This window comes from Bombina bombina, chromosome 6 (genome assembly GCF_027579735.1).
Source record: "Bombina bombina isolate aBomBom1 chromosome 6, aBomBom1.pri, whole genome shotgun sequence".
Classification (NCBI taxonomy): Eukaryota; Metazoa; Chordata; class Amphibia; order Anura; family Bombinatoridae; genus Bombina; species Bombina bombina.
The window spans coordinates 716,880,618-716,897,559 of NC_069504.1; the positions used below are offsets into that span (position 1 = coordinate 716,880,618).

The 16,942-nt window shown below is 36.4% G+C and overlaps 1 protein-coding gene across 3 annotated transcripts in view; it reads left to right on the forward strand.

Annotated features, from left to right (window-relative positions):
- The first annotated feature begins 6,710 nt into the window (after positions 1 to 6,710).
- The window catches only part of UBL5 (ubiquitin like 5), a 29,399-nt gene continuing 19,167 nt past the window's right edge, over positions 6,711 to 16,942 (forward strand). Inside the window, exons 1-2 of one of the 3 annotated variants that reach the window (XR_008402876.1) lie at positions 6,711 to 6,797; positions 15,732 to 15,795. Coding sequence is in view for 1 of the 3 variants with exons in the window: in XM_053717904.1 (XP_053573879.1) it covers positions 12,592 to 12,616; positions 15,732 to 15,795 (89 nt within the window). In the remaining 2 variants the exon portion in view is untranslated. Of the gene's footprint in view, positions 6,798 to 6,873; positions 6,949 to 12,591; positions 12,617 to 15,731; positions 15,796 to 16,942 lie in introns of those variants that run through there. The other 2 variants (XR_008402877.1, XM_053717904.1) reach the window with 2 other exon arrangements.

Here is a 16,942-nt window from a genome sequence, read left to right on the forward strand (position 1 = left end):
TACACTGACTAAAAAAAACAGACCCGCTCAGCAGTGAGCAGAGAGCGGGTCTGTAAAAGCGGTATGTTTTTTAAATATTAAAAGGGAAAAAAGGGTTTTATAACTATAGCAGTAAAATAATGTTATATAATTCTGCACTATGTGCAGAATTATATAACATTATTTTTTAGGTTTACTGTCCCTTTAACCCCATGATTACCATACCACAAGATTGTGAAAGCATGACATTTTCATAACAGAAATAATACTATCCTTTAGTTTTAGGGCTGAACTATTCCACAAACCCAGTATATCCCCATAAAAGAGAATATTTAAAAAAAAATGCACATATCTTTAATACTATAAAATGCATCAAAAGGTGAGTTTAAGGCTTGGAGTGCGTTCTTCTGAGAGTGTATGCTAGATAACCTAGGGATTTGCATAAGGTTAAAGGGACAGTCTAGACAAAAGTAAATTTTCATGATTCAGATAGGGCATGTAATTTTAAACAACTTTCCAATATACTTTTATCATCAAATTTTCTTTGTTCCCTTGGTGGTATTTTTGAAAAGCTAAACCTAGGTAGGCTCAAACTGATTTCTAAAACCGTTGAAAACCGCCTCCTAGCTCAGAGCATTTTGAAAGTTTTTCACAGTTAGACAGTACTAGTTCATGTGTGTCATATAGATAACATTGTGCTCACTCATGTGGAGTTAAATAGGAGTCTGCACTGATTGGCTAAACTGCATGTCTGTCAAAAGTACTGAGGTTAGGGGGCAGTCTGTAGAGGCTTAGATACAAGGTAATCACAAAGGTAATATGTGTATAAATATAACAGTGTTGGTTATGCAAAACTGGGGAATGGGTGATAAAGGGATTATCTATCTTTTTAAACAATAAAAATTCTGGAGTAGACTGTCCCTTTAAAAGAGCACGTGGGGTGAGCATAACAGTGAGAAAGCACCTGAAGGTGTTTGGAGGAGAACCTGGGGCAGTGTAAGAGTAAGAGATAACATTAGGATGTGGGTTTAAGCGTGGGAAAGAGAGTCTGGATGTGTGCATAAGTAGGAGAGTGTGCATAAGATCAAAACTCCTGGGGGATATAAGCATCAAAAGAACGCATGTTTGTGCATTAATAAGGTAAGGAGTGCTTGAGGTTTTGCGAAAAAAGGTAAAGTATACTGTGGGTATACTTAAGAGAAGGGGCCTGATAATCTAAAACTCTCCACTCAGGTGAGATTATCTAAGAAGTCTCATCAGCGCTGTGAGGTCCCTCAAAGAATTTTTAGAAATGCAAATTTTAGCTTGAGAGATGTTTATCTTGCTATACACAGTTCTGGATGTGAAGGGGATACTTCTAAATTACAATATAAGGTGTAAAATAATCCCAAAGGTTTTGTATGATTTTTCCCCCTTGCCAGCAAGTTTTTCATCATCGGGAGAGTGCATAAAAGTGGGAGGAGTGCCTTCTTGTGTAGGAGAAAATGACTGAAGGTGGGAGAGCACCTAGGTTGTGTGAGAAGACTGGAAGGGTGCATGACAGTTGTGTGTAAGAGCAGAATAGCACCCAGGGGTTATGTAAGGGTGGGCAGAGTGCTTCTATGTAAATATGCTTGGGCCATTGTGCGTAAAGGGCCATAATACCCAAATGTTTAAACACTTGAAAGTGATGCAGTATAGCTGTAAAAAGCTGACTAGAAAATAACTCCTGAACATCTCTATGTAAAAAAGAAAGATATTTTACCTCAAAAGTTCCTCAGTAGTGACCTCCCATTGTAAAGGATTTCTAAGCAGCATTTTATTGTGTCTGTCCTGGGACATCTTAGGGGATGAGCCTCGTGCACTCTCATATTATTTCCCTATTCAGCTTACTATGAAATCTCATGAGAGTTAAGTGAAATCTCATGAGATCACAGTAAAAGAGTTCATGACCTCAGCACTGCTGATGCTGATTGGCTGCTGTTCATTTCTTCATTTTTTTTAAAAAAAATTTACCTACAGCTGGGAAGAGCTGAGTATAACTTTTTACACAGAACTTACTCTGCTGAGCTGAGGAAATTGTGAGGTAAAATATCTTCCTTTTTTACATAGAGATGCTCAGGGGATATTTTCCTGTCAGCTTTTTACAGTTATACTGCATCAGTTTCAAGTGATTTAGCATATGAGTATTATGTCCCTTTAAGAGTGGGGGAGCAACTTGAAGGTGTGCATAAGAGTGACAGAGTACTTGGTGTGCATAAGAGCAGTGTCTGAGGATGTGGGTAAAGATGGATGAGAACCTGATGTGTGTAATGGTGTGAAACTACCATGGGTGGCTGACTGCCGTGACAAGAGATTGTAAGGGTGGAAGAGTGGCATGGGATATCTCCCTAAGGGTGGGTGTTAGGTTTCATATTTTACATTGAGATCACCTCTCCCAGCAACATGTGTAGTTTTCGTACAATTTATTTTACTGTGATTGGCCCTGAAAGCCCAATTTCTGGAGCATGGTAAATTAACAATTTTAGCACTCTAGGGTTTAAACACTGGGAAAGTCATCATAAAAAATAGTAATCTGATTGTTTCACACCATTAAATACACATCTATTTAGTTTTTATTTGTAATCAGTAGCAATCAAGGCCTCTTCAGAGCACAGTGTGTATGGGTAGTTCATCTATTAGCAACATTTTGGGTATCATCATCTCAGAGGAATTTGAATTTGGGATTTCAGACCCTACTGCAATGGGGCTGACCAGATGCTATAGTAGAAAGAAACTGAGTGTTTACCAATAATTAGATATTGAAAACATGTATACACACACCTCAATATACAAAAAAAGGATATGTGCAAATCTGTGTTTTTCTTATTTCTAAAATCTCTAAAAGCCTCATTTAACCTTTCTTCATAAAATGCGTGTTTTTAGAACTTAAATTTCACTGGCATGCCTGTTAATAACAGACAGGCTCAGTTTCCCCATAGGCACAAACAGGAACACTAGGGAAAATCCTCTTTATTAAAACTACTTGACAATTAAAGATATAAATATATATATATAGTTTTTTTTAAATCACTGCTTAAAGGGCCATAATACCCAAATGTTTAAACACTTGAAAGTGATGCAGTATAGCTGTAAAACTAGAAAATATCACCTGAACATCTCTATGTAAAAATAAATAATAAAGATATTTTACCTCAAAAGTTCTTCAGTAGCCACATCCCATTGTAAAGGATTTCTAAGCAACATATCAATATGTCTGTCCTGGGACAGCCGAAGGGATGAGCCTTGTGCACTCTCATGTAATTTCCCTATTCTGTGTAAGGAAGTTTACAATGAAATCTCATGAGAGTTCAGTCAAATCTCATGAGATCACAGTAAAAGAGTTAATGACCTCAGCACTGCTGATGCTGATTGGCTGCGGTTCATTTCTTCATTTATTTATTTTTTACCTGCAGCTGGGCAGCAGCTGAGTATAACTTTTTACACAGAACTTACTCTGCTCAGCTGAGGAAATTGTGAGGTAAAATATCTTCCTTTTTTACATTGAGATGCTCAGGTGATATTTTCACTTTTTAGCTTTTTACAGTTATACTGCATCAGTTTCAAGTGATTTAGCATATGAGTATTATGTCCCTTTAAGTAAGTAAATAAAAAATATAATCTTATTGTACTGAGTCTATGGTGGGCATTTAAGAATCTGAAGGCAGACAATGTTTCAAGCTAAAGGACAGAGCAGCAAATACTTGTGGAGCCCCACTCCCTGCTCTTGCTCAAACAATTGCGTGAGAGCATGACTTGTCAAGCATCCCAGACAAATAAATCTGGTTTTATTTAAAGGGACAGTAGAATTTAATTTTAACACAATTGTACAGTATGTGCACAATAATAAGCACAGGTACTTAACTTTTAAAAAATAATTTTTCACTATATTTAGCTTCCCCCCGTTTAATCTTCATAGACTACTTGTCTAGTTCTGCAATAATAATAAAAAAAATCATCACAGGGTTGTTGTCAAATCACTACGCACTTAATTGCACTGTTCACCTTAAAGGGACATGAAACCCAAAAAAATATTTCATAATTTAGACAGAGCATACAATTTGAAACAATTTTCCAATGTGCTTATATTTTTTAATTTGCTTGCTTTTCTTGTTATCCTTCACTGAAAGGTTTATCTAGGTAAGCGCAGGAGCAGCAAAGAACCTAGGTTCTAGCTGCTGATTGTCATTGGCTCACCCATTGTGTTCAGTTAGAAACACAGTAGTGCACTGCTGTTCTTCAACAAATGATACCAAGTGAATTAAGCAAATTTGATAATGGAAGTAAACTGGAAAGTTGTTTAAAATTATATTCTCTATCTGAATCTTGAAAGAAAATATTTTGGTTTCATGTCCCTTTAATCTAGCTTGCTCCCACGATGGATAAGGCAGCCAATAGCTTTATCCACAGGAAGAGAGTACTACATTAAAGTGGCATGATTGAGTGTGTTGTGATTTGACAACCCCGTGAAGCAGTTAAAAAAACAACATAGAGCCAGAGAGGCTAACCTGGGTTTTTGGGGGCAAAACATAGTTTAAAAAAAAAAACTTCTTAAAAGGTGAGTCTCTTATTATGCTTATTAATTGTGCACATACTGCACAATTATGTTTAAAATCAATTAACATTTACTGTCCCTTTAACTCTGCCACCATTAGGTGGCAGAGAGGTTAGGAAGCTGCAGTCTTAAAGGGACAGTAAAGTCCAAATTAAACTTTCATGAATCAGATAGGGCATGTAATTTTAAAAAACTGTCTAATTTACTTTTATCATCAAATTTGCTTTGTTCTCTTGTTATTCTTAGTTAAAAGCTAAACCTAGATAGGCTCATATGCTAATTTCTAAGCCCTTGAAGGCCCCCTCTCATCTAAATGCATTTCACAGTTTTTCACAGCTAGAGGGTGTTAGTTCATGTATTTCATATAGATAACACTGTGCTCATGCACGTGAAGTTATTTAAAGGGACACTGAACCCAAATTTTTTCTTTCATGATTCAGATAGAGCATGAAATTTTAAGCAACTTTCTAATTTACTCCTATTATAAAATTTTCTTCATTCCCTTTGTATCTTTATTTGAAATGCAAGAATGTAACAACCTGGGTTGTTCTTACGGATTGGTGGATAAATTAATCCACCAATAAAAAAGTGCTGTCCATAGTCCTGAACAAAAAAACAGCTTAGATGCCTTCTTTTTCAAATAAAGAGAGCAAGAGAATGATGAAAAAATGATAATAGGAGTAAATTAGGAAGTTGCTTAAAATTGCATGCTCTATCTGAATCACAAAAGAAAAAAAATTGGGTTCAGTGTCGCTTTAAGTCATAACTAATTGCCTGAAATGCAAGTCTGTCAAAAGATCTGAGATAAGGAGGCAGTCAGTAGAAGCTTAGATACAAGGTAATTACAGAGGTAAAATGTATATTTCTATAACAGTGTTGGTTATGGAAAACTGGGGAATGGTAAATAAACAATAAGATTTTTGGTGTTTACTATCCTTTTAAGACCACACTTTCATAATTTGCCATTTGCAGCCTCATGTGAACAAACCTGTACAGCAAAGGCACCAGGCAGTTTTCTTGTCTTGATAAATGGAGACCTACATTTCAAGTTGCATTTGAAGATGGCAAGGGATTAATTTGCATCAATTGTTAAATGCCCAGACCTTTTCTGCAAAACTTCACACAACCCTACTTACAACTTACTTATGATGTAATGTCCCCTACAACAATAATTTCACCACTTACCTGGCATCTTTCTCGACTTTAGTATGAGATTTAATGTTTATTTCTGGTATTTTTGTTCGTGATTTAATTGAAACACTTACAGATATTATGGTGTTGCTTTTGGGAGCAGATTACACTTGATCCACACTGATGAGAGATTTGTCTGCATTTATGCTCTTTGGTACTAAATGGTTTTGTACTTTAATTAGTGGCTACTTGCTTGGTGGTAGCCTAACATCAGTGGTGTATATAAAATCCAGTCCCATCACACTGGTTGTGAGCTAAAGAAGCTGAAAAAGGGCAAATCTTTTCTGGCATCAGGGTATATTGTGCTTGACTTTCATAACATCCAGGCAGACATTACCAGCTTTATTGGCAGGATGGGGATTCATTTGTATAATGCAGGTTTAGACATATTTTGGACAATATCTGGGATTGTTTAAATTGTGTTACTCATGATGTGAAGTCCCACCTTTTGCGCTTTGCATTTTTGGGCATTTCAAACTTTAGTTGGATGGAGCAATGTGGTTTTTCAGCAGAAACACTTTATTTCGGTTTTGCCAGGCTTAATATTAGTCGTCCGTTGTTATAACCTCTATTAGATAGTATGCAACAATATTATTAAACAATATAATAAGCCTTTTAAACTTCCTTTTATATTGATATTTGTATTTCATATTTTATTTTACAAACATACACTACATAACCAAATATATATATATTTTATTTTTAGTAAGGGTAACCTGCAATGCTAAAACAGCTGGCGACTTTTAACTGAATCATGCGATAGCTTTAGCTTAGATGGATCTCATCTTGCTGATAAAATAAGACAAAAATATTTCAAAGATGCCATGTGACGAAACACTCCACAGTCTAAGAATACTCGCCATCCATTAGCCACTGCCAGTAACTAATCCAGCCCTACCCCTGTGCCTCCCACACACAGCCAGTCACACCACGCATGCGCACAATGGGGGAACTTCCTGCCTCTCACTACTAGATTGCTATTAGTAGCCTTTGTTCTGTACATGCGCATCGCTTGTTGCAAGGGGGAATGATTTAAAGACTGGACCAATTTCCGGTACGGAACTTCAACTGGCAAGTGGCAAGTATATTGTTGGATAGCTAGTAAATGCGTTTTTTTCTCCTACCAGATGTCGTTACACACGAGGTTTCATATTTCTCTGTGAACTCGCGTAGTGCTCTTTATAGATTGTCGTAGAGTTTAAGGGGTATATTTACCACCCCCTTCTAGTGTGCCTGCATGACCGTACTATCCGTTTGTTGACTGTAAAATAATGTTTTATATGATCCTGTTCTAGATCAATATGGTCCTCAACCCAGTGTATTTGTATTAGATGCTTTCACTTTTGAGATAACTTTGTTTTAAAGGGACAGTCAACACCAGAATTTTTGTTGTTTAAAAAGATAGATAATCCCTTTATTACCCATTCCCCAGTTTTGCAAAACCAACACTGTTATATTAATACACTTTTTACATCTGTGACTAGCTTGTATCTAAGCATCTTCTGACCGCCCCTAATCACATGACTTTTAGTTATTATCTATTGACTTGCATTTTAGCCAATTAGTGCAGTGTCTGCCACTAGCCACGGGCGTGATCACAATGCTATCTATATGGTCTACATGAGCTCACTCTCCCCTGCTGTGAAAAGTAAATAAAATAGAGGCGGCCTTCAAGGGCTTAGAAATGATCATATGTGCCTCCCTAGGTTTGTTTTCAACTAGAATACCAAGAGAACAAAGCAAAATTGTTGATAAAAGTAAATTGGAAAGTTGTTTAAAATTACATGCCCTATTTGAAAAATGAAATATTTTTTTTTGGACTTGACTGTCCCTTTAACGTTCTGAATTAAAGGGACAGTCTACACTAAAATTGTAAATGCTTAAAAAGATAGATAAAGCCTTTACTACTCATTCCCCAGGATTGGACATCCAACCTTGTTATATTAATATACTTTATAATATTTAAACCTCTAAATTTCTGCCTGTTTCTAAGCTACTACAGACAGCCTCTTATCACATGCTTTTTCATTTGCTTTTCACAACAGGAGACTTACTAGTTCACGTGGGCCATATAGATAACACGCCTGCAAAGTTATTTAAGATTTAGCACAACACAGTATTAAATGCAAGTCAATAGATGATAAAGTCATGTGATCAGGGGGCTGTCAGAAGATGCTTAGATTTATATACAACAGGTAATCGCAGAGGTAAAAAGTATATTAATATAATTGTTGGTTATGCAAAACTGGGTAATAAAGGGATTATCTATCTTTTAAAACAATAAAACTTATATTGTAGACTGTCCCTTTAATCAGCAGGTTTACTTTACATAAAATATATCAGGGGTTGAATACAGCGCTGGTCACAATCTTATCAAGGTTTAGAACAAGTGGCTGGCATAAGGTAACAAAAATCAGGTTTGTCAGATTTTGTCTCCTCCATAGACTTAGGTCAGGTAGGTATTTACGTGTAGATAGTGCAGCTTACTGTCTTAAAGTGAAGGTAAATTTCGATGACTTAGTGCCCGGTTTTTAATAATCCTATTAAAAACAAGGGTACTTTAATTCATCAAAATTGACATTTCACTTGTTTTCTTCAAAAACTTACCTTTTAATCCTGACAGCCGCTCCAGCGATTCCCCCGGCGGTCGGAAGCCTCTTCATACGTCATACAGATTTGTGAAAGGCGCTTGGAAGCTGAGGGATATGGTATGATCTGTCTATGACAATTTAAAATATTAAGTCTTTGACCAATTGAAAATATTAGAGATGAATTATTGTGTACCAAAGTATATATATATGGGTGTATATAAGCCCATACGTAGAATTAAAGCAATTTGTATAATGAATCCAATCACTGTGTTTAAATAATAAATCTAACAACTCTGTTAAAATAATAAATGGAATTTAATCAATATAAAAATACATGTAGATTTAAAGTTCAATAAAATAAAGTTGTGGCCACAACTAATAAAAATAAGCTTGTTGTAAAACGATAGGACAATTCTCTATATTAATTCATCTAATCCTTAGATAGTAATATATATTGGGCTCTTTATCAGATTTTACAATCTGCTCAAAAACGCATCCTGTCGAACTATAAATGACACTTATAGTGAAGATTTATTCATAGGGTGACACTTTCTAGTGATGAAAAACACTTTATAGTGAAGAATTTAAAAAGTCTCTTAAAAATGAAACAGCCGTGAATTTGTTATTTTGTAATTGGGTGATTGTATCAAAACATCACAAGTCTCTTATAAACATTGATACAAATTTTAGTAATGTGAAAAAGCTGGCTGTTCTCCAGCAGTATTGAAGAGAAAATGACAGGTGCAATAGATCCACAGAGCTTTATCAAGCTTGATAAAGGCACTGAGTGCTGAAACGCGTAGAAGTAATCTGTGGATCTATTGCACCTGTCATTTTCTCTTCAATACTGCTGCATACTGTAGGAGGAACCAGTCTATAAGTGACTTGCAAGGCTAAAGGTTGACAAATCCACACGGAAAAGACCACACAGAGACAGTGGAGGAAAAACCGGGCTACACCAGACAGTGAAGTGGCTGCGAGTACTTCCGCCGTGTAAGGACAACGCCGGCCAGGGAGCGCAGCAAGGTAAGTCTGTCATAAAGCCACAACATCGCATTATACTTACAAGTATACTAATACTTACAGAAGCGAATTGCCATACATATTTGGAAGATAATAACTGACTTTGAACACAATCACTGTTTCACGTAACATATAGTTGCACAAATACTATCATCGGATAATGAAATACTTAAGATCGGATAAAATACACATCGATCTTAGTATCAAACAAGTTGGAACATACTATAATATAACGTCAAAGTTGCAGTAACGACCATTCTTTTCTCTCACAAGGAAAACGGAAATAGGAGCAGCATTTATCTATATATTTTACACTTTTTATGTGAAAGGTGTTACAACTGAATTTGGGTACAAACTGCACTACTACACTTCAGTCACAGCCTAACACTGGAGAACAGCCAGCTTTTTCACATTACTAAAATTTGTATCAATGTTTATAAGAGACTTGTGATGTTTTGATACAATCGCCCAATTACAAAATAACAAATTCATGGCTGTTTCTTTTTTAACCCCTTAATGACAGAGGACGTACCAGGTACGTCATAGGAAAATCTCCCCTTAATGACAATTGACGTACCTGGTACGTCCTCTGTTGTTTGAAGTGCTGGAAGCGATCTTGATCGCTTCCAGCAGCTTACAAGGTATTGTAGTGATGCCTCAACATTGAGCCATCACTGCAATCCCATATTCTACCCCACCGATGCAGAGAGGGCCACTCTGTGGCCCTCTCTGCATCGGCAATTGCGGCTAATACATTTGTTGGGTGGGTGGGAGCAAATCCCTTCTAATTGCGTTTCCTTTTTGTTTTTTTTTCACTTACTTCTTGCCCGATCGGCTCCAAAGTATTACTCTCGGCGGTTTGCGGCGGGGGGGGCCTCTTAAAGATGCAGTTGTAGGAACTGCACGTAAGGGATCTGGGAGGGGGAGGGATGTAGGTTATTGAGGGGGGGCCAGCTACACTACAGAAACTAATGTTTTAAATAAAAAACTAAAAAAAAAAACCTATTTTTGGGGGCAAATTGGGTACTGGCAGACAGCTGCCAGTACCCAAGATGGCGGCAAATAGGTAGGGGGGAGGGTTAGAGAGATGTATGGGGGGGGATCAGGGAGGTTGTAAGGTAAGGGGGATCCATCACTGCAGACTGTATGAAGAAAATAATTAAAAAAAAAAAATGCTTTTTATTTCAGTACTGGCAGATTTTCTGCCAGTACTTAAGATGGCGGGGACAATTGTGGGGTGGGGGAGGGAAGAGAGCTGTGTGAGGGGGGTCAGAGGGGATCAGGGGGTGGGATGTGTCAGATGGGAGGCTGATCTCTACACTAAAGCTAAAAATTAACCCTACAAGCTACCTAATTAACCCCTTAACTGCTGGGCATATTACAAGTGTGGTGCGCAGCAGCATTTAACGGCCTTATTATTACCAAAAAGCAACGCCAAAGCCATACATGTCTGCTATTTCTGAACAAAGGGAATCCTAGAGAAGCATTTGCAACCATTTGTGCCATAATTGCACAAGCTGTTTGTAAATAATTTCAGTGAGAAACCTAAAATTGTGAAAAATGTAACAGTTTTTTTTTTATTTGATCGTATTTGGCGGGGAAATGGTGGCATGAAATATACTAAAATGGGCCTAGATCAATAATTTGGGTTGTCTACTACACTACAATAAAGCTAAAATTAAACCTAAAAGCTCCCTACAAGCTCCCTAATTAACCCCTTCACTGCTGGGCATAATACACGCGTGGTGTGCAGTGGCATTTAGCAGCCTTCTAATTACAAAAAAGCAACGCCAAAGCCATATATGTCTGCTATTTCTGAACAAAGGGGATCCCAGAGAAGTATTTAACACCATTTATACCATAATTGCACAAGATGTTTGTAAATAAATTCAGCGAGAAACCTAAAGTTTGTGGAAAAATTTGTGAAAAAGTCAACAATTTTTTTTATTTGATGGCATTTGGCGGTGAAATGGTGTCATGAAATATACCAAAATGGGCCTAGATCAATACTTTGGGATGTCTACTAAAAAAAATATATATACATGTCAAGGGATATTCAGGGATTCCTGACAGATATCAGGGTTCCAATGCAACTAGCACTAATTTTGAAAAAAGGTGGTTTGGAAATAGCAAAGTGCTACTTGCACTTATTGCCCTATAACTTGCAAAAAACATGTAAACATTGGGTATTTCTAAACTCGGGACAAAATTTAGAAACTATTTAGCATGGGTGTTTTTTGGTGGTTGTATATGTGTAACAGATTTTAGGGGTCAAAGTTAGAAAAAGTGTGTTTTTTTTTTTTTCAATTTTTTCCTCATATTTTATATTTTTTTTATAGTAAATTATAAGATATGATGAAAATAATGGTAACTTTAGAAAGTCCATTTAATGGCGAGAAAAATGGTATATAATATGTGTAGGTACAGTAAATGAGTAAGAGGAAAATTACAGCTAAACACAAACACTGCAGAAATGTAAAAATAGCCATTGTCATTAAGGGTAAGAAAATTGAAAAATGGTCCGGTCATTAAGGGGTTAAGAGACTTTTTAATTCTTCACTATAAAGTGTTTTCATCACTAGAAAGTGTCACCCTATGAATAAATCTTCACTATAAGTGTCATTTATAGTTCGACAGGATGCGTTTTTGAGCATATTGTAAAATCTGATAAAGAGCCCAATATATATTGCTATCTAAGGATTAGATGAATTAATATAGAGAATTGTCTATCGTTTTACAACAAGCTTATTTTTATTAGTTGTGGCCACAACTTTATTTTATTGAACTTTAAATCTACATGTATTTTTATATTGATTAAATTCCGTTTATTATTTTAACAGAGTTGTTAGATTTATTATTTAAACACAGTGATTGGATTCATTATACAAATTGCTTTAATTCTACGTATGGGCTTATATACACCCATATATATATACTTTGGTACACAATAATTCATCTCTAATATTTTCAATTGGTCAAAGACTTAATATTTTAAATTGTCATAGACAGATCATACCATATCCCTCAGCTTCCAAGCGCCTTTCACAAATCTGTATTTTGTTAAACATTTTTGACTAAGCGGAGAGATCTTAGTCCTATCTGAAAGGCTTAGAGGGTGAGATAGTGTCCAGACTTTTCTGTATAATTTATAAACCTCTTCATACGTCAGAAATGACGAATCCAGCTTCCTCCAATTGGACCCGCGAAGAGGGCTTGTGACGGGCGGAGGAAGTGATGCAGCGGCTGTCAGGATTAAAAGGTAAGTTCTTGAAGAAAACAAGTGAAATGTCAATTTTGATGAATTAAAGTGCCCTTGTTTTTAATAGGATTATTAAAAACCGGGCACTAATTCATCGAAATTGACCTTCACTTTAAAGGGGGCTTAGAACTCCCCCACCAATATTGTTCTATTTAAAATGTCTAAGGAAGATAGGTGACATGGTATACATTTTTTTTTTTTTTTATATATTATTATTTAAAAAGAACAGCCCTTCAAATAAATAAATATGCACCAACCAGCAGAGGCACCACCATTACTGTTGTAATGCCACTTGACCTAACACCCTAAGCCTTAAATAAACAACCATAATAAATATATATAGTGCAAGGAACAAATAAAATTGTCTCTCTTGTACGCTTCATGTCTTTATTCATGTAATATGCATGTACCTTTATCAAGTGAAGCGAGAAGACCTTTATCTAAACCTCTTTCATTACTGCTTTTACCCAAGCAAGCTCTTAAAGACTGTTCTCAACTTTCTATTCTGCCCCTATGTATTTCCTAGTAAAATATAGCAGATCATTTACAACTATAACCTTGTTTTGTTCCATACTTGTATGGCTATAGCTGTAGTGGCAAACCTTGGCACTCTTGCAAAGGTAGAACACACTTGTCTTGCAGTGCACCTTTTGGGCTATTGCTATGTTGCTTGCAAGACATTTATTCTTTTAAAGGGACAGTCAACCTCAAAATTGTTTTTGTTTAAAAAGATAGATAACGCCTTTACTACCCGTTCCACAGCTTTGCACAACCAACATTGTTGTTATATTAATATACTTAACATTTAAACCTCTAAATTTTTGTCTGTTTCTAAGCCACTACAGACAGCCTCTTATCACATGCTTTTTTATTTGCTTTTCACAGCAGGAGACTGCTAGCTCATGTGGGCCATATAGTAAGCATTGTCCTCACGCCCGAGGAGTTATTTATGAGTAATTGGCTAAAATGCAAGTCAATAGATAATAAATAGCTATGTGATCAGGGAGCTGTCAGAAGAGGCTTAGATACAAGGTAATCACAGAGGTAAAAAGTATATTAATATAACCATGTTCGTTGTGCAAAACTGGGGAATAGGTAATAAAGGGATTATATATCTCTAAACAATATATTTTTTGGAGTAGACTGTTCCTTTTAAAGACGATTATTGCTAACTTGGGCAAATATCCTCCCAAAAAGGTGCACCACACTTGGTCCAGAGGGTTTACTTTTATCTTTTGTTTTCTGTTTTGTACTCTGTCCACTCATAGCTACTCACCTTGCATGTGATCTGTTTCTGGAGGTCCCATATTTTTATTTTTGTAGTTATTTAGGACCCTACTTTAATTAAATGGACATAAAACCCCTAAATATTCTCTCATGTTTCTGATAGAGCATACAAATTTAAGCAACTTTCCAGTTAACTTCTATTATCTAATGTGTTTTGTTCTCTTTGTATCTTTTTTTATTTATTTAAACATACCTAGGTAGGCTTGAGCAGCAATGCACTACTGGGGACTAGCTGCTAATTGGTTACTGCAGTTATATACCTACTGTCATTGGCTCACCTTATATGTTCAGTTAATTCTCAGTAGTGCATTGCTGCACCTTCAACAAATGATACCAAGAGAATGAAGCAAATATGATAATAGAAGTCAATTGAAAAGTTGTTGAAAATTGTATGTTGTGTCCGAATCTTTCTTTCTTTCTTTCTTTCTTTCTTTCGCTCTTTTTTTTTTCGCTCTTTTTTTTTCGCTCTCTTTTTTTTTCGCTCTCTTTTTTTTTTCGCTCTCTTTTTTTTTCGCTCTCTTTTTTTTTCGCTCTCTTTTTTTTTCGCTCTTTTTTTTCGCTCTCTTTTTTTTTCGCTCTCTTTTTTTTTTCGCTCTCTTTTTTTCAATAACTTCACGTGCGTGAGCACAATGTTATTTATATGAAACACATGAACTAACGCCCTCTAGCTGTGAAACTGTCAAATGCAGAGGCGGCCTTCAAGGGCTTAGAAATTAGCATATGAGCTTATCTAGGTTTAGCTTTCAACTAAGAATACCAAGAGAACAAAACACATTTGATGATAAAAGTAAGTTAGACAGTTGTTTAAAATGACATGCCCTATTTGACTCATGAAAGTTTAATTTGGACTTTACTATCTCTTTAACTAGAGCACAGGTGAACTGATCAGCTGATGGGTGAACTGATTATTTCCATAAATAAAGAGAGAAGCGCTCAACCTGGGAACGAATAATAGCTTGTTCTATGGCTAGTTACCACCCTAGAAGCAGCCTCTTTTTGCTCAATATGTGCCTTCCACAGAGAAGAACTTTCCTGTAGCATATCAGTCTGATCCTGACTTCACAGTACAGTCCAGCCCCGAAATAACAGGCAATCCCTGTCTGAACAAGAGAAACAGCAAAACCCCAGACGTACGTTTTGGCCTATTGTGGGCCTCGTCAGTGAGATGCAGCCATATCCCTCTAGGCACACTGAGCAAGGAAGTCTCCCTAAGTGTGATGCCGGAATCCAGATGTGGACCCGTTGCTCAGTGTGCATAGAGGGATATGGCTGCACCTCACTGACGAGGCCCACAATAGGCCGAAACGTACGTCTGGGGTTTTGGTGTTTCTCTCGTTCAGAGAGGGATTGCCTGGTATTTCGGGGCTGTACTGTACTGTACTTAAGGAAAGTTCTTCTCTGTGTTGGGCAAAAAGGGGCTGCTTTTTGGGTGGTAACTAGCCATAGAACAAGCTATTATGCTATTGTTCGTTCTCGGGTTGAGCGCTTCTCTCTTTTTATTTATTTGAACTGATTATTTCACCTTTGCTCTAGTTAAGATAGAATGAATATCTGGCCTGTTAAGGGTCCTGAGGACTGGGTTTGGGAAACAACTGCTTTAAGCCTTAACTTTGCTCTAGTTAAGATAGAATGAATATCTGGCCTGTTAAGGGTCCTGAGGACTGGGTTTGGGAAACAACTGCTTTAAGCCGAAATAAAGGTCTTTTTTTAAAAATAAGTTAGGCTGAATTTTATTTAATTTGCAGCTTATCACAGTCTCAGCTGACACTTTTTTTTCTTTTTCTCTACGTGAAATTTAGTTGTGATAATGTAATCTGTTTCTTTTCAGAACTAACCATGATCGAGGTTGTTTGTAACGACCGCCTGGGGAAAAAAGTGAGAGTAAAATGCAAGTATCCTTTTATGCTGTTAATTTAGAAATTAAAGGGACACTGAACCCACATTTTTTCTTTCGTAATTCAGATAGAGCATGCAATTTTAAGCAACTTTCTAATTTACTCCTATTAATTTGTCTTCGTTCTCTTGCTATCTTTATTTGAAAAAGGCACCTAAGCTATTTTTGGTTTAGGACTCTGGACAGCACTTGTTTATTGGTGGGGGAATTTATCCACCAATCAGCAAGAACATCCCAGGTTGTTCACCAGAAATGTGCCGGCATCTGAACTTACATTCTTGCATTTCAAATAAAGATAATTAAGAACATTTGATAATATGAGTAAATTAGAAAGTAGCTTTAAAATTGCATGCTCTATCTGAATCACAAATGAGAAAATTTGGGTTCAGTGTCCAGTTAAAACTAATGCAAGATTGTAAGGCTTCACATTACTATGTACAAATTGATTCCAGCTTAATACAATCTCAATAAGAAGAAAACAAGACATTTACAGTGTTTGTACAAATACAATGGAGTTGGTGAAAACATGATTCTGCTACTATAAAATATCATTATATAAATTTGCCTTTAAATATGAACTAGAGTTTTTGGCGCCACTTCTCAATAAGGACTTTTCAGAATTTGAAACCATTTAGAGAAGGAAAACGAATGAAACCATAAAACATTTAAAGAGCCGTTATAATGGGAAAAAAGTAAGTGCTCTAATCTGTTACAGCGTGTCATTTAACGACTGTCGACCTAGCAGAACTGTGTGTTTAACCCCTGCAATGGGGTTAAACACACATTAGAAATACTGCTTGGGACTCGCAGGGCACCGCTAGTCCTGAGCGGAACTCACCACTGATCTAATTACAGGGAAACAAATTAAATTTCATGGAAACAAAATAAATAATTGCAATATACTTTTATGTATTTAATACACATAATGAAACATTTTATGTTACAATCTCAGTGTTTAATGTACTTTTAAAGTGATGTTAAACTCAAGCATATTACAAAGGCTAGGATTTACCATCACTAAAAATAAATGAGTTTCTCTCATCGTTTTGGAAAATACAGCCTTACACTCACCCTAGCTGTTAACCTTTTACCGCCGTTATAACGTATTTCGTCCAAACGGCGCTGGGCTTTAGCCGTTGGATGTC